Below are 19,636 nucleotides of genomic sequence, written 5' to 3' on the forward strand. Positions count from 1 at the left end.
CATGAGGTGCTGCCAGTACTTCCACTTACGCTGACAAAGATGAGGGAGCCAAGTCAATCGAGCGTCGAAAATCAGTCCTAGGAATTGATATGTCTCCACTATAGTGAGTCGATCGTCATTAAGATAAAGTGTGGGTTACGGATGAAAGGTACGACGCCGACAGAAGTGCACGACACACGACTTTGTGGCTGAAAACTGGAAGCCGTGGGCTAGAGCCCATGACTGCGCCTTGTGGACGGCTCCCTGGAGGCGCTGCTCAGCAACAACGGTACTGGAGCAGCTGTACGAAATGCACAAGTCGTCTGCATACAGAGAAGGTGAGACGGATGGCCCGACAGCCGCTGCTAGACCGTTGATGGCCACTAAAAATAGAGACATTCAATACAAAGCCCTGCGGTACTCCATTTTTCTGGATATGGCTGGAACTATGGGAGTCATCAGCTTGGACACGGAAAGTACGGAGCGACAGGATGTTTTGGATAAAAATCGGGAGTGGACCCCGGAGACCCCACTCATACAATGTGGCAAGGATATGACGTCGCCAAGTCGTGTCGTAGGCTTTACGTAAGTCAAAAAAGACAGCAACCGGGTGCTGCCGTCTGGAAACGGCTATTTGAATGGCAGACTCGATGGACACAAGATTATCAGTGGTAAAGCGACCCTGGCGGAAGCCACCCTGACATGGAGCCAGCAAGCCACGTGTCTCCAGGACCCAGCCCAACCACCAACATACCATACGTTCCAGCAGCTTACAAAGAACGTTGGTGAGGCTGATGGGCCGGTAGCTATCCACATCAAGTGGGTTTTTACCGGTTTGAGCAGCACCGGAATGATGGTGCTCTCCAGCCATTGCGATGGAAAGACACCATCGCACCAGATCCAGTTGAAGATGATGAGATGTCACTTGTAGTCAGATGAGAGATGTTTAATTATCTGGCTGTGGATGCAATCAGGCCCAGGAGCTGTGTCAGGGCAAAGTGCAAGTGCACTGAGGATCTCCCACTCTGTAAATGGGGCGTTATAGGCTTCACTGCAGCATGTAGTGAATGAGAGGATGTTCCCTTCCAGCCGCTGTTTGAGTGTGCAAAAGGCTAGGGGGTAATTCTCCAACGCAGAGGCTAGAGTAAAGTGCTAAGCAATCGCGTTTGCATCGATACATAACTCACCATTTATGGTAACACCGGGGACAGTTGTTGGGGCCTGGTACCAGAAAAGACGTCTGATATTTGCCCAGACTTGGGAAGGTGACGTGTGGCACCCAATGATGGAGACGTATCTCTCCCAACACTCCTCCTTCCGTTGTTTGATAAGGTAGTGAACACGGGCACAGAGCCGTTTAAAAGCTATGATGTGCTCTACGGAAGGGTGCTGCTTATGCCGCTGTAGAACTCGCCGACGCTCCTTAATTGCTTCAACGACTTCCGGCGACCACCATGGGACTGCCTTATGCCTCGGGCACCCTAAAGAGCGAGGGATCGTGTTTTCTGCCGCAGAAACAATTGTGCTAGTCACCTGCTCAACCATCACATCGATGTTACCGTGTGGGGGAGATTCAGTGGTGACAGCAGAGGTTCAAGTTCCCCAGTCCGCCTTGTTCAAAGGCCCATCTGGGCAGGTGTCCATGTGCCTGACACTGGGGCAGTGACAGGAAGTGGCCACTACCACACAGGCCATCATGTGCTCTCCAGTGGATAGATGGGAGAAGTCCTGGGCTGCAAACTGATAAATCAATGGCCGAGTAACTACCATGAGCCACACTGAAATGTGTGGTCTCTTGACAGCCAAATTGGATTCATTCAGCATCTCTCTTTGTATAGCCCTCCACTTTGATTTATACCTACTATGCACTAATCTCCGTTTTTTTTTAAGTTTCTATATACTGACTGTACACCATGGAGGTTCCCCTCTATTATGAACTGTTCTACAAGGTACATATCTCTCCAGTGTGTGGTCAACTATTCCTCTGAACTTTAGCCAGAGTTCCTCTACGTGCTCCAGACCTGTGCTGAAAGTTTCAAATTCCTCACTGAGATATTCCATTACTGATTTTTTTATCTAGTTTACTGAACATATATATCTTTCTGCTTGTTTTAGTTGTGCTTTGTACTTTGGTAATCACTGTTGCCACTGATACCAGTTTCGATGTGGACATCTCCAAAGAGGTCAGGTCTATTTGTTGCCATTAGATCCAATATATTTCCATCATCAGTGGGGTTCCTACCTGTCTGTTCTAGTTAGTTTTCCAACAAAAAATTGAATAAGGGTAGATATCTAGATATATGATGATCTGGTGCTTCCAGTATGATAACAAGAAACTGTGGGTCATGGTCCAATGCAATAGTGACAAAGAAAGGACACAATGAGTATTAAGATTTAACAGTCCATTGACGATGTCTTTATAAATAGCGCACAAGCTCAGATTTGGTGATTTTGGGAAGAAAATTAGTCTTAAAAGTTTTCAAAACAACCATCATTACATTTACCTTGTGCAATTTAGTGAAACCAAAGGCCTAAATGTGGATGGCGAGACAGTGATTTGAAATACCATCCTCCCAAATGCGAACAAGTATCTCAACAGCCATGCCACTTTGCTTCGTTTTATGAATGTAGAAGTAATTTTGATGTTCAGGTGCAATTATTCTGTTCAGTGAATTATTCTACTTTTTTTGTCTTAAGAATAAGTCATACCTGCAGTGTATTCACGATTTTCTGGTGTGTTTAGAGGAGGTTCTGTTAATAGAAAATAATGATCTTCAGGTTCAGCACGTAGATATTTAAAGATGCACTGTTCTAAGAATCGTTCCATTAAATCCCAGTCCTCCACCAGACCATGACGAACAGGATACTGGAAAATTAAGAGATGTTATTCACTGAAAATTAACTAGCAATGTACCTGTATAATTCAACAAAATACTTACAAGTAATACAATCTCACAGATAAAAAAAGTTATCTCGTAAAACATAACAGCATCTTTAATGATTCCAGATACGCTAAGAGGAGGAGAAAATAAGTTATAGTACTACACCAGCATCATTTCTACAATATGGTCCAAACAATGTTTAGTTTCATTAGGCTGCTTGAACTTAATCACTCATGGAATAAGTAATCCCTGTGGAAATAAAGGTATATACGTGTGCCAAATAGGGTAGCCCTTATTATCCAATTTCCTTAAAGTTCAGCCCCAACTTCCTTCTCTTGTTCAAAACAAAAATCATAAAAATATTTATGCAAAATTTTAGCATCATCAAACAACTGCAAGGTTATCCTCAACGTCTGGGGTGTTCTGAAATTTTCACCCAGAATGTCAAGTTTTCAGATATATATGCACTTTCAAATTATTTCATTTACAATCACTTGTAGACATTAGTTATGGAAATCAATGTGAGTTTTCTTCAATTTCATTGATATGTGATTTTTATTCTCAATAGCACGTGATTTTATCACTGCTAAGATAATATGACAAAAAAACCAAAATTTTCCATGCGAAATACTTTACGCGATTGGTCAAAAACATTATTAGATACATACATTCATGGATGACTTTTTCCCACTACACTTAAAAAGCTTATTTGGATAGATTACCACACAAACGAACAAAGGGACATCTCTCTCTTGCTGACCGTGTTTCCAGTCAAATCCTTGGAGTGAAACTACTCTTGAAACAATAAGTTCTGAACATTTTCTTCCACAATGTACAATTCACAAAGCTTATTTTAAAGGAAACCACAACACTGGTGATTCGAAGTCTCCATTTTTTGGCAAAAAGCTAGAATTCCTATAGAAGAAATTAACAAGGTATTGGAATGGGTGGCAGCTGTCATCCGAAACCTCTGTCCTATCCAAAGGCCTCACCTTCAGCCCCACTCCCAGATTCAACCAAACAGCCCTCGTCAAAGATTTACTGTCCTACTCTCGTACTCTCTGCTGGAAATATCACTTTGCCACGAAGAAAAATGATCCTGATCCTACTCCTAATGATCCAACTCCCCAGGACACTATCCAAATTGAACCCTGCCTGGAACAGTTCCGTCCTCCGTCGCAGCAGGACCCACCTCCTCTTCCTCAAAATCACCCTCTCCAAACCTTCCAGGAATTTCTGACTTCCAGCCTTGCATCTCAGTCCTTCTTAAAAAACCTTAATCCTACTCCCAACATCACCACTGCTGAAGCCCAGGCTATCCGTGATCTGAAGGCTGACTGATCCATCGTCATTCTTCCGGCGGACAAGGGTTCCACGACCGTGGTACTTGATCGTCGGGAGTATGTGGCTGAGGGACTGCGTCAGCTTTCAGACAACACCACATACAAAGTTTGCCAAGGTAATCCCATTCCCAATGTCCAGGTGGAGCTTCAAGGAATCCTCAGAACCTTAGGCCCCCTGCAAAACCTTTCACCTGACTCCATCAACCTCCTGACCCCACCGACACCCCGCACACCCCTACCTTCTACCTTCTTCCTAAAATTCACAAACCCAATCATCCCGGCGGCCCCATTGTAGCTGGTTACCAAGCCCCCACAGAACGTATCTCTGCCTACGTAGATCAACACCTTCAACCCATTACATGTAGTCTCCCATCCTTCATCAAAGACACCAACCACTTTCTCGAATGCCTGGAATCCTTACCCAATCTGTTACCCCCAGAAACCATCCTTGTAACCATTGATGCCACTTCCCTATACACAAATATTCCGCACGTCCAGGGCCTCGCTGCGATGGAGCACTTCCTTTCACGCCGATCACCTGCCACCCTACCTAAAACCTCTTTCCTCATTACCTTAGCCAGCTTCATCCTGACCCACAACTTCTTCACTTTCAAAGGCCAGACATACCAACAACTAAAGGGAACAGCCATGGGTACCAGGATGGCCCCCTCGTACGCCAACCTATTTATGGGTCGCCTAGAGGAAGCCTTCTTGGTTACCCACGCCTACCAACCCAAAGTTTGGTACAGATTTATTGATGACATCTTCATGATCTGGACCCACAGTGAAGAAGAACTCCAGAATTTCCTCTCCAACCTCAACTCCTTTGGTTCCATCAGATTCACCTGGTCCTACTCCAAATCCCATGCCACTTTCCTTGACGTTGACCTCCACCTGTCCAATGGCCAGCTTCACACATCCGTCCACATCAAACCCACCAACAAACAACAGTACCTCCATTATGACAGCTGCCACCCATTCCACATCAAACGGTCCCTTCCCTACAGCCTAGGTCTTCGTGGCCAAACGAATCTGCTCCGGTCCGGAAGCCCTGAACCATTACACCAACAACCTGAAAACAGCTTTCGCATCCCGCAACTACCCTCCCGACCTGGTACAGAAGCAAATAACCAGAGCCACTTCCTCATCCCCTCAAACCCAGAACCTCCCACAGAAGAACCCCAAAAGTGCCCCACTTGTGACAGGATACTTTCCGGAACTGGATCAGACTCTGAATGTGGCTCTCCAGCAGGGATACGACTTCCTCAAATCCTGCCCTGAAATGAGATCCATCCTTCATGAAAACCCTCCCCACTCCACCAAGAGTGTCTTTCCGCCGTCCACCTAACCTTCGTAACCTCTTAGTTCATCCCTATGAAATCCCCAAACCACCTTCCCTACCCTCTGGCTCCTACCCTTGTAACCGCCCCCGGTGTAAAACCTGTCCCATGCACCCTCCCACCACCACCTACTCCAGTCCTGTAACCCGGAAGGTGTACACGATCAAAGGCAGAGCCACGTGTGAAAGCTCCCACGTGATTTACCAACTGACCTGCCTACACTGTGAAGCTTTCTATGTGGGAATGGCCAGCAACAAACTGTCCATTCGCATGAATGGACACAGGCAGACAGTGTTTGTTGATAATGAGGATCACCCTGTGGCTAAACATGCCTTGGTGCACGGCCAGCACATCTTGGCACAGTGTTACACCGTCCGGGTTATCTGGATACTTCCCACTAACACCAACCTGTCAGAACTCCGGAGAGGGGAACTTGCCCTTCAGTATATCCTCTCTTCTCGTTATCCGCCAGGCCTCAACCTCTGCTAATTTCAAGTTGCCGCCGCACATACCTCACCTGTCATTCAACAACATCTTTGCCTGTGTACTTCCGCCTCGACTGACATCTCTGCCCAAACTCTTTGCCTTTACAAATGTCTGCTTGTGTCTGTGTATGTGCGGATGGATATGTGTGTGTATGCGAGTGTATACCTGTCCTTTTTTCCCCCTAAGGTAAGTCTTTCTGCTCCCGGGGTTGGAATGACTCCTTACCCTCTCCCTTAAAACCCACATCCTTTCGTCTTTCCCTCTCCTTCCCTCTTTCCTGATGAAGCAGCCGTTGGTTGCGAAAGCTAGAATTTTGTGTGTATGTTTGTGTGTTCATCAGCCTGCCAGCGCTTTCGTTTGGTAAGTCATATCTTCTTTGTTTTTAGATATGGAAAATGGGTTATGGAGGACCCTCTGTATATACTACTGTTTGTTGGGAGCTTGTAATCTGCAAATAAATGGTGTTACTGTGAGTCTGTTTGGCTGGTTAACAAATCTCTTTGTCTATTTCAAAGAAGCAGAGACTTCAAATAGAAAACACACACACACACACACACACACACACACACACACACACACACACACACACGTCATTTGCACAAGAAGCAGATATGAAACAAGAGCTTCAAAACCAAATGATGAATAATGTACAATGTCTCTTGCTCACGTCATGTTTTAGGTTATAAGAATGGAGATCAGTGCTTAACGTCCTGTCGACAACAAGGTCATTAGAGATGAAGCACAAGCTCTAATTAAATTAAGGAAGAATGGGGAAAGAAATTGGTCATGCCCCCTTTCAAAGAAACCATCCCAGTATTTACCTGAAGCGATATGGGAAACCTCAATCAGGATGGCCAGATGCGGATTTGAACTGTCGTATTCCCAAATCTGTGTCCAGTGTACTCACCTCTGCATCACCTCACTCAGTAGGTAGTATATAAGAAATAAACAGAAATTTATCTTATAGAAGATAAGTTGTGTGCATCATTAATGAAAACAATTTGTAGCATTTTGACAAAATTTTGGAATTGCTTTTTCAAAAACTTGAATTCAGAATGTCTTCAATAAGCGCTGTGATGGTTTTCATGTGCTCCAATTAATTTTCTATTAGACTAAAAAAAGGGAGATGGGGCAGACAGTATTACTTTTCACCAGCATTAACTGTTGTGTGTATTATTTTCTAATGTCAGGAGTTTTGGGAGTCATCTAATAGTTATCCAATTGAGCAGAAATGTTGTACAGGCTGTTTTTTTTATTGGACCAGAATTAGGCAGTGGCAGCCGTATAATTTTATCTTTTAGGAAATTATCTACAGATTATGGCTACCTTTGTGTGGAAGTAATCTTAGAATTTGCGAAAAAAAGCACTTTCACTATAGAAATATTAAAATCTAAGAAAAGCCTTAATCGGCCTTTAAAAAAGCTCAACACAAAATAAGCTCCTATAACCACTTCTATGCATCACACATCTGTAGATAACAAAAATCTTATGAAACAGTGATGACTAAAAACCAAAATTCCATAGAAAACTGTGTTGGATACACAAATCTGGGTGAAACCTAAAATGGATAAATGACACATGCTGATTTCATAAATTTAAACCTGATGTAAAAATGTTCATACCTGAGATGCTTCTATTACAAGCACTGACAAAAGAAAAATGAAACAAGAAATAGTTGCACCAAATGAGGTAGGATGTAGAGAATTAAAAATAGGCTAATGGCAACTTCTATTGCTGTCCATTACAACACACTCCACAAGACATGTACTGGATTGAATTGAAGACATTTACCCAAAAAAGTATATACTACAAGCAAGACAATATACAGAACTGTTCCTGTGAAACTAGCTTTTGTTTATTTACACAAGATACTGTATTTTTCAGTTATGAAGAAACATACTTCACAAACAACAACAACAACAACAGCAACAAAAGTACAAGCACTACTGCTACTACTACTACTACTACTACTATTACCACCACCACCACCACCACCACCACCACCACCAGATTGTATTGTTGATGACTACCTGCAGTTCATAATTACCTATATCTCAAAAATTACAAACATCCATTTTCTCAATTTACTCAAAAGATGTTAAAAAGAGAGAAATGTTACACTATTACTTGAATTCTTACTTTTACAGCATATCCAGTAGCATCAAAAGCTTCATCTCCAATGTAAAAATCTAAATCTTCTACTCCCTTCGTCAGTCTGCGAATAGCTTGATCACCAACTTTTGCAGTTTCCTTAATCGCAATTGCTGATGGGATGATAAACTGAGGTTCTTTATTTGCAGCAAACCCCAGTTTTGTATAGCTGTAACCAAAGGAAAAGTTCTACATTTTAACAATCATGGAAGTACGGCAGCCAACAACACAAAAAGAAAAGGAATTTCAATTTTTCAAAGTTGAAGTACCATAAAATCATTATTTATGATTGTCAGATTTCATTTTCTTGTATTTTCCAAAGACGTTCTCTCATCAAACTACACATATCCAGCATCCCTTCCTTTGTTAAGTACACTTTACTGTGTTTTTCAGTTTAATCTAAATGATACCAAATATGATCAGTATCAACTTTGGTGTTTATAGACTCAAATGATTTCTTTTAAAAATCAACATGCATTGTACACCGAAGATTGCATCTGTTCCATATATTCTATATGTGCAAGAGTAAACTACATGCGGTTAAACATTATGCATTTTGCTTTAGTAATATGTCATGAATTGTCTTCTGCAGCAGATGATGTCATTCAGTTCTACAATGTAATGTGAGAGGTTATTCCAGAGTTGGGTTTCTGCTAATGAGAAGGACTTTGAGAAAGTAGCTGAATGATGGAATGGGACAGAAAGGAGCTTGCTCTGATGGCAAGAGGTGTTTCTGTCATATTGTTCAGACAAGAGCATTAAGTTCGAATAAAGATAAGAGGGACAGTGTTCGCTGATAAGAAGCTAGAGAAGACAGAGGGTATGCAAATCTCTGTGGTTGTCTCCAGGATAGCTGTACACATGATGGTGAAGTATGATCACACTTAAAATAAACACAGGCATTCATAACCAGTTCCAGACACTGTGAGATTTCCTGAGAAAGGCTATGCAGGATAACATCACACTTAGATAGAAATGGTGGTCATCAGTGTACATACGAGTATAGGAGCTAATACCAAACCTTGCAGGATGCCTAATACTACATGCCTCCGTTGGGACTTTCTGGTGCCGGACATGATGCATTGCTGGCAAGACGTCAGGTATGAGCGAAACCACTGCAACAAACTTGGCGAGAAATTTAGACTGCTATGTTCGGCAAATAAAATGTCGAAGTTGACAGTGTCAAAGGCTTTGCTGAAGTCCAAGAAACACGACAGTTGCCTCTTGCGCATCTGTGACAAGCTATAGGTTGTCTGTTACCTCTATTAAGGCAAACAGAAGTTTACGGAAATAGACTGGGATTTGTCTAGTAGCGTGTTCATAATTAGGTAGTCTGTTAGCTGGCGACGGACTATATGTTCTAGGGCCTTGGAGAGTGCAGGAAGAACACAAATAGGTCAATAATCAGAAGGTGCTGCCGTAATGTCCCTTTCAGGTAGTGACTTAAGTAGCCCTGTTTCCAGGCCTCAGGGAAAACATTATTATGGTACAACATGCAAATTTTCTGCAGTAATATTTAGTCAGATGGGGAGACAAGAGAAATGCCATGTTAAGACAAACTGCAATACAAATGAATGTAATATTCCTTTCCTATAAAGGACACATACATAATGGAAACTTGGATTAATATTAGACCAAATTTCCATCTTGTGTGTCCTGTGTAGGAAAGTAATATTTCAACCATCTGTACCCATTTAAATACACATTTATATTCCTTTAATATACTGTATGATACTTCACGAAAGGCAGCTGGTTAAGTAAGTGCATACTAAGTTGGCTTATGCGCTGAAGAAGCATTTTTGCCCTGGGCATTGGGAGAGTTCACATGTCTTTTCCTAACTGCCTCAGCTGTCTGTCAGTCATCCCCCACTACACTTACAGTTTCCAAAGGCAACCTCTGTCTCCAAGTCATTAAGTGCAGCAAAAATACTTAATATTCAAAAATGTGACTGTGTGTAATGTTATTAAATCTATGTAGTAACGGATAAGTGATGGTTGCTCTCAACTGAACTACTCTTAAAATGGTCCCTATTTGCCCAGTCAACTGCACAGCTATAGACCACATTAGACTGCATGCAACTAAAAGGTACTATTTGCCATATTTCTCTCATATTATTAATAACTATTTGACATTGATTTGCAATGACACTGACATGCAAGAAGAGAGTTAAGCAGAGGTTAACTTACAAAATCCCTCACATGGTTGTTATACTGAGTCGCATTAATTCCAATGTGCAACCATCCAGGTTTCTCAGAGCACCAACATAGCTCATTCATTTGTGTTCTACTTACATATAACACTCAAATAACATAACTGTTTGCCAGTTTGAATAAATCTCTCAGATTATCCACAACAAGTGACAGACTGAATAAATTATTAAGTAACTTTCTCAGTAAATTCATAATTACAGTTGCTTGTGAAACTTAAAAAAGTAATATATCACAGGTGCCATCACATAATGGTACTCGACTCTTTCAACTCATCATAATATTTTTATGAAAACATAGATAAACAAGTTACTTAATTCTATTAGCAGTAAATAACCAGCTTTCAAAGGCACAATCCAAGTGGTACTTGTTCTGTAAAAAAGTTATAAACAATCAAAGGTGAGGGTTTTTTTTACATGAATTCCCCATTCTACATGGCAAAATCTTAAAATTATATTAATTTAGTTCAGATCTTCAGGTGTCACTTATTTTTCCATATTTTTTTAAATAAGTTCTACTGGATTATATATGCACGTGCAGTTACTACATGAGCATTCACAAACATACTTTTAGTGCGAATATCATAATTACACTGAAAAACACTAAAAGCTGCTTTATGACATTTGATTTATACATTTTAGAATATACATTCTCCTTGTCACTTCTCAAAGTCGCATACTCTGATGGGGCCCTTCAGCAATCCATGTGTTGTTGAAAGCTCCATGATGTACACACAGCATAAAGACGCCTGCTGGCGACCTCCAACAACCACACACAGCCCAAACAGTACCTCAAGTAAATGACAATACAGAGCCAACAAATGTTTATACTAATATATAATACCATATGCAAAAATTGCGGACCTGCACACTATCTAAAACGTACCTTTTAAAATAACATTAATAAACGAAATGTTTATTCATTTGAGTACAATGAACAAGGCACAGAAAAATCCACACTTATGAATCTTAAGGCAAAAATACCAAACTGAAATACCTACACAAAAATTCTGTATCATCCTAATTCCCACCTTATATGCAATGCAAACAACATAAAGCACAGTGCTTATGCATATGCCACAGGTTCTGGACCGTCTGGCATCCATATCTATACTTACCAAGCATCCTTAAAGTATGTGGCGGAGGGTACTTTGTGTACCACTGTCATTTCCCCCTTTCCTGTTACAGTAACAAATGGTTTGCAGGTAGAACGACTGTTGGTAAGCCTAACTGAGAGCAAAAGTTTGTCTAATTTTACATTCATGGTCATTTCTTAAGATACATGTAGTAGGGAGCAATATATTGATTGACTATTCGAGGAAAGTAAGCTTCCAGGAATTTCAACAGTATATCAGATCATGATGAAAACGCCTCTCTTGTAGCATCTGCCGAGAAGTTGTTTGAGCATCTCTGTGACACTTTTGTGCTTACTAGATGAAGCTGTAACAAAAAATACACTGCTCTTCTTTGAATCTTCTCTATTTTCTTTACTAATGCTGTCTTGTTACACATACCAGACTGATGAATTATTCAAGAATTTATCAAACAAGAGTTTTTTACGCTATCTCCTTTGTGGTGAACTACACTTCCTGAGAATTCTTCCAATGAATCTCAGTCTGCTATTTGCTTTACCTGCAATTACTCCTATGTGTCCGTTCCACTAACAAGGGGAGGCCACGACATTGGGATCATTGATACTTTGCACACCTTCAGTAGGTCATCAAATAACATAATGTGCAAGTAGTAAGGTGCGCTCTCTGGCAATTTCGAGAAAACCACAAGAGAAGTTTTACGCGTCTATTGTGTAACTGATGTATCTGTGTTTATGTGCCACACATTAGAGTATATGGGGGTCAAGTGGTTAGCGTTCAAACTTCATAAAATGACCATGTGTGAGGCAATGGTTCGACTCCTGCTCAAATCTTCATTTTTGTAGTGCATGTGTAAATTCTGTGATACTCAAAAAATTTGCACCTACACTTTTCATTCTTGCTACATTAGCTACGTGAAACCACTATGCAGGTTAACTGTCAAATGGGGCCTGCCTTTGCGTCTGCTGCTCGGAGCTTTGAGGTACAAAGTAGTACCAGGTATCTTACACCAGACTGCATATATAAAGGACCTCACAAATCATGACAGGCATACATTTTCAGGAAATCTCTATGCGTTTGTTCATTTACTTGTTGATAGGATAGTTATAAATATGTTTGTTCTAATAACTAAATTTAATTAAAGATAGTCAGTACTCAAATAACATGAAATTCACTAAAGCCTCATGCAAATTCACGTGACTTTTTTAAAAAAATTATATTATCTCTCAAATGTCATATAAATTAAATAATGTGACCAGTGATGAAAAAAATATAGATTAAAAATTAAGGGGACCACACGGTGGTTCAAGTCGAAAAAAATCAATTTTCGGTTTTCATCATATTTCGATAGATTAAGGTTTTATTTAAGTGCTCTGAAAATGATTTTGCTGCAAAAAACTTTTCTCGAACATTTCAAGAGCATTTTCCTACCACGTGTGTTAATGTGCCACGTCCACTTTTCTGCATATATTTTAGATCTTTATATCCCCTACATTGCACATTAGGGATATTTTTTTAAATGCAATGGTCAGTATTCTTTTGTTTCTGCTGTTTGTAAACAACACGCTTTCAAACACGCGATTAGTTTTGTTCAAGTGTGATTGCGAATAGTTGTTATACTTACGGTTGCAGTGGTTGTTTATGTGTGTTTTGTTGTGTTTATTGAAAATGACGAAACGTAAAGGCATTTTCAAAAAACGACAATTTAGAGGAAACAATTTAGAAAGCTTCCTGTACAAGAGGTTATGTCGCCTGGCAATGATGTTTCTAATTGCAATTCAGTACATCATCAAAGAAATCTCACCATTTCAAGAGAGTTACAACGAATTTACTGTAAGTGACAAGGGGTGCAGTAACATTATTATTAATTTGAGAATATTATCAGATGTAATTTCTAAATTTGTACAATGTAGACAGTGTGGTGGGTCAAAGAGTGTGAAAATTTGTGAGAGTGCCAGTGGGAGAAAAGGCCTAGCAATTGCTTTGGATTTAATTTGCACTAAATGCTCAGCTGTGGTGGTGGTAGTTGGTGTTTAACGTCCCGTCGACAACGAGGTCATTAGAGACGGAGCGCAAGCTCAGGTTAGGGAAGGATTGGGAAGGAAATCGGCCCTGCCCCTTCAAAGGAACCATCCCGGCATTTGCCTGAAACGATTTAAGGAAATCACGGGAAACCTAAATCAGGACGGCCGGAGACGGGATTGAACCGTCGTCCTCCCGAATGCGAGTCCAGTGTGCTAACCACTGTGCTCAGCTGTGATTTCATGAATGAGTTCTTCAGAACCAGATGCAAGTGGCCCTTATGAAATCAATACTAGATTAGTTTATGCCTTATGATCCATTGGCAAGGGCATGGCTGCAGGGAGAACAATTTGCTCAGTGATGAACTTACATCAAACACCAAATAAATTTGAAAAACTGAGTGCAATATCAGAGAAAGCTGTATATGATGTCAGTGAGGAAAGCATGAAAATGGCTGCTAGGAAAGCAGTGGAAGAAAATGATGGATGTTTGGATATTGCAGGTGCACTTGATGGAAGTTGGCAGAAAAGAGGACATACTTCTCTGAATGGAGTAGCGACTGCCACGAGAGCAGACACCGGTAAAGTGTTAGATGTGGAGATAATGTCTAAATATTGCAAATGTTGTAAAGTCAATGAACATACAGAACACAACTGTGTGGCTAATTTTAGAGGAACAAGTGGTGGTATGGAAGTCCATGGAGAACAACAAATATTTCCATCACTCCATAGAAACAAGAGGCGTACAGTACAGCAAATATTTGGGCGATGGTGACAGTAAGGCATACAACAATGTGGTGAGCTCTAAGCCAGGTGGAGATGCCATTATTAGCAAAACAGAATGTGTAGGTCATGTTAAAAAACGTTCGGGAACAAGATTGAGAAAACTAACTGTTGATATGAGAGGAAAAAAAGTAAAAAGATGGAAAATTGTGGACTGGACAGGGTCGGTTAACTAAAACTGAAATAGAAAACTTGCAGGTATACTATGGGCAGGCAATTAGGAGAAATAAAGAAAATCTGGAGGCAATGAAGAGAGATGTTTGGGCCATATTCTTCCATAAGTCCTCTACTGATGACTAAGCCATGTCGTGGATTGTGTCCATCAGGAGAAAATTCATGGTGCAAATACGATAGGGCTCAGGCTACTGGAGAATCTTATTCTCACCAGCATTCTCTTCCTGCTGCTGTTATTACAGCAATTAAAGCTATTTTCAGAGACTTGGCTCATCCTGACTTTCTAAGGAAATGTCTACATGGGCAGACACAGAACCCAAATGAATGTTTCAACAGCATGATTTGGAACCGCTTTCCTAAAACTGCATTTGTAGGCATGCATAGCCTAAAACTATATTTGTAGGCATGCATACAATGAAACTAGGAGTTCATGATGCTGTTATTACATTCAATTGTGGTAATATTGGATAGTGTTGGGTACTGAAAAAGCTGGGAATTAATCCTGGTGAAAATATGATCACTGCAACATTGCGATAAAATGAGGATAGCCGATGCAGACAGGTCTGCATCTAATATGGCCAAGAAAGCAAGACAAACATCCAGGAAAGTGAAAAAGAAGCTGGAAGACCTGCTAGAGGCCAAAGAAGGGCCATCATATGCAGCAGGACAGTTTTAATTAATTGTAAGTAACAAATTTCAAAAGTTTTTTCTTTAAAGTCAATTTCCCGCAAACTAAAATTTTCAGTAAATATGCCCCATTATATCAGAAACTATCATAGATAAATGAATGACATTTTCAGAGACTCTGCATAACAAAAAAAGCCACCTCTGGTACTACATTCATTAATATTCCCCCATTAGGAAGTTCACAAAAAAGTATTTTCTGCAGAAAAAAATTAATATTTTTTGTTAATAAATTTTAAAAAGTATTTCTCAAAAACTATAAAATGGATAAAGTAGATTTTAGTACAGTTGACTCTATTAGCATCATGTAACATACAGTAAAAATATTAAGGTCCTGCACCAAATAGTTTTTTTAGAAATGGGTCAAATACTTGCCTAAATTAACATGGGTTAGATGGGCAGGGTGTGGTCCCTTAAGTTTGAGTGGAGTAGAACCGTCACCTCGTACACGCTCGTCTTACTTAGCTCAAACACTAACCACTTGACCACCATTAACTCAAAGGTCCAGCACCTATGTGCAGATGTATCAGTTACATAATAGATGTGTGACACTTCTTTTGCGATTTTCTCGGAATTGCCACAATTGTGCACATTACTACTTGCACATTATGTTGTTTTAATGGCCTATTTAAGGCATACAAAGTATGAAGTAAATCTGTGATCCCAACATCGTGGCCTCCCCTTCTAAGCCTGTCATTGCTGTATTGCTTTTCTGATTTATTTTTTCCGCTTATAACTGTCTATGGTAACGATTTTTATAAATGTTAGATGTTCCGCCAACATAAGATACTAACTAACGGTGATGATATTGTTTTGTCCACAGATTCCACACATAACTGAGTGTATCTTCTGTGAATAAACTGTATCATTGCTCACTACTACCCTACTAATTGACTAAATACTTCCAAAGTCAAAATTCATCACTTTAGCAACTACTGATGCATCTACACGTGACCGTTCCACATGAGCCCAAACAACGACTCGATTCACGTGGCCAGCAGCACTTGGGCATTGTTGGACATGAAATTAGCTAGACAGTGCTTCTGCCAGAAGAAAGACACCTCAGCTGTGAAAGTTCTAGAGAACAAGAATGTGTAAGGGGTACAATTTACTACATCACAATACTACTGCAGCAATACCCCACTGTGATTGTTCTGCACTCACTCATTATAATCATCAATTAATGGGTCTTTCCACCAGTTTATACACAATATACTACAATTTGTAAATGCTGAGAGTCAACTGCCAAACTTTGCACCAATCATCAATTCTCAGTAGGTTTTCCCACCTTTCGGTAAATTTTTTTAGCACTGCAACTTCTCTGTACATAACAGGTAACAGCATCATCCATGAAAAGCGTCATTAAACTTCTGACTTCAACCATTAGATCATTTAAATATGTTGTGAAAAGTGATGGTCCTACAACACTCCCTTTGAGATGTGCCCCCCAAGTTATTTTTACATCTGAAGATTTCTCGCCATTGAGAATGACGTGCTGTGTTCAGTTTAACATAAGTTGTTTACCAGTCCAATGACACATCTCATCCGATATTCTGTACTTTCTTATTTTGTTCATTACGCGACAGTGCAAAGCTATGCTGAACCCCTTCTGGAAGTCAAGGACAAGCATCAATCCAGACACCAGTGTTTACTGCTTTCTGGGTGTCGAGGATTAAAAGAGTGAGCAGGGTTTCAAACAACTGGTGTTTTTGGAATCCATGTTGATTCCAGTAGAGGAGATTTTCAGTCTCCAGAAATGTCATCATACATGAGCATAAAACTTGTTCCAAAATTCTAAAACAGACTGAGATCAGAGATACAGACCTATATTTTTGAGTGTCAGTTCAATTACCCTTCTTGAAAACAGGAATAAACTGTGCCTTTTTCTAATAAAGGTTTGGTCCTCCAGCAATGTACATTACACTACCAGTAGAAGATGAGTAAGTTCTTTTAACGTAAGATTGTACTGACAGCCCATCAAGTCCAGCTTTTTTAAAAAACCTTTTTTAAAAATAATATAAAGAACATAATGTATAAAAATTTCTCTAAGGTCACAGAGAATTGAACGCTTAACAAATGTTAAAGCGGTTCTATATAATTTGTTTCTGCCTAGTTGATGATAATATAATTTATATAATGCAAATGTCAAAGAAAAAATGTAATATAATAAATGTGGTGCAAATAAGTTGTAGTGGGGAAGTGATTTACTATATTTGGATCTGTAACATGGTCTAAGTAGCTTGTTTGTTGATAATACCCTATTTGTATCTATTTCAGGTGAGAAGGTCTCAGTAGAAGCTCGAGCTATTCTCATCTAAAATGGTTTGTGCTTATGAACGTTGAATGACGTAGTGGCATATGTGTATGATGAACAGTGGTGGTTTGCAGAGGTTGAAAGATTAAGTTTGGAAAACAATGATGTTTTGTGCATTTTTACCACCCTGCTGGCCCAAGAACATCATTCAAGAAATTACTAATTACAAACTTTGGATACCAATGAAAAATGTTTTAAGGAAACTTTTAGTGCTTGAACTTACCACAGCAACTGGGAGGTCTTATTCTATATTACAGAAGCTGTCTGAAGAAATAAGTGTTCTTAACATTCACCAACAGGTTTAGGAACAGTCGCATCTCGAAGGATGTTAATTGAAAATATTTATTTTAAGTATGTCAAAATAATATAAATGCTAATTTTAGTGATGTTTCCACTTTTTGTAAATAATTCAGTGCCTTACTTCAATAATAATTGATTAGATACTGCCAATATCACACATGAATAGGCAATAGCCATAAGATCAGTTGTAGAGTAACGTGAATTATCTCATTTTCAAAAATTCATATCTTTGTTCAAAGTCAGATATCAATGTTCAAATTTTTACAGTACGTTGCTATCATATAGGTGTACAAACTGTGCAAGAATCATATTTTTACATTCAGTCCCACCTGAGATAACTAACCCCAAACTTAACAAAAAAATGAAAATTTTCAAATTTCAAAAATCCATAAAAAATTAAGGAAACATTTATAAGTGTTCTTCCTCCATATGAGGCTAGTAGTGTACGATATCTAACTATAGGAAAAAATAGACTCTCATAAATCACTGCTTGTTTGTTATTTTTGGGCCTAAAAAGTGGATTTTTGAAAATTTGGATACCAAACTTTGGAGGTAATTTTGTCTGGTTATTTTTGAATTTAGGGTATTTTGTGCAATAGACAATGTTGTAGAGGACACTTTTCTAAAAACAATCATGTCATTTGCAATGTTGTAACTTAACCCAGTGCAGAGATACTCAAATTTTCACTAATGTCTCCAGCCTGAAAATTCATCACGCACCTACAAATAAAAATGGCTGCCATCCAGTATAGGTGCAAGATACATTGTTTTAAAAAAACTGTTTCGAGCTTCTCAAATATAGGGCAATCACATATAAAAAATTAAAATATTTAAAAATGGTCAAGCAACCATCACTGGACCACTTCATATGGATTGACCCTTATGGTTGTAAATCTGTTAGTAGAAATAGAATGTAGTTCATTGCTACCTGACTGCAGTATTCCTTAAATAACTTCATATTTTACATTTTTAGTTTTATAAATACTTTATACAGAAAATACATTTGATATCTAAAATTCATTAACTGTAGATTTACACAAAGAAGAGAATATATTTCCGTCTGCACACAGTAAGATGAATAACATATTATTGCTTGTGTGTTGTATAATTTAAACAATATGCAATGTGTCATTGGGGAGGAAGAGCCTCGGAATAAAATTTCTTCAAGCCTTCTCCTCCCAAGCGATGGCACCTTATTACTAGAGCCTTAGTATGTGGTGTCAGTGTTTATTTGTTTCATGACTTTTACAGCCTGTTGTGTTGTTTGTGATTGTATTATGGCATGCAGTGTCAAGTGGTGTTGGTTTGGGTCCCTTACATGTTGATCCCTTTTGAGTCATGTTCACTTAGTGTGTTGGTTCCTTCTTCTGTTTCGGAATCTTTGGTTGTGCTTGTGTCCTCCCATGTGGTTTACTGTGTTGTTTGTGCTTGTCTATGTCTCCTCCCATATGAGTTTTGGTGCTTGTATTCTTCATGCAGTATGTTCAATACGATATTGGCTACACTATTTATTGTGCTCCAATCATCGGAATTACACATAATACTGGGAATGTCAGTGTCATTCCAAATAGATCTTCGAATAGATCTGCATAGCGGTGTGAGATGTTCTGGTCTCCATGATTCTCCACAAATGCATATTTCATCGTTATTAAGTCCCATGCAATTTAAGTGTACCACACACACCCCATGGCCTGTCAGAAAACAGAACATCCCCCCAGCTTGGGTCGAATTGTAATCTTTCACGTACATCAGGAATGAAAGAGTGTACTCAGCAACCCTTGTCAGATGCGTCCCACCCTCTCTGACATGTTTGAAACCACCATTGTTTCATTTTTGCTTTGTTTATCATGTTGGTTCCTGTAATTATGGTGACACGATACG

General features: G+C 39.6%; 1 protein-coding gene across 1 annotated transcript in view; it reads right to left on the reverse strand.

Annotated features, from left to right (window-relative positions):
* LOC126482359 (actin-related protein 3) overlaps positions 1-19,636 on the reverse strand; it is an 84,634-nt gene that overhangs the window by 53,169 nt on the left and 11,829 nt on the right. The window contains exons 2-3 of the mRNA XM_050106439.1: positions 8,170-8,350; positions 2,689-2,845 (exon numbers count right to left, since the gene is read on the reverse strand). Of these exons, the coding sequence (XP_049962396.1) occupies positions 2,689-2,845; positions 8,170-8,350 (338 nt within the window). The remainder of the gene's footprint in view (positions 1-2,688; positions 2,846-8,169; positions 8,351-19,636) is intronic.

This window comes from Schistocerca serialis, chromosome 5 (genome assembly GCF_023864345.2).
Source record: "Schistocerca serialis cubense isolate TAMUIC-IGC-003099 chromosome 5, iqSchSeri2.2, whole genome shotgun sequence".
In the NCBI taxonomy this organism is placed as follows: domain Eukaryota; kingdom Metazoa; phylum Arthropoda; class Insecta; order Orthoptera; family Acrididae; genus Schistocerca; species Schistocerca serialis.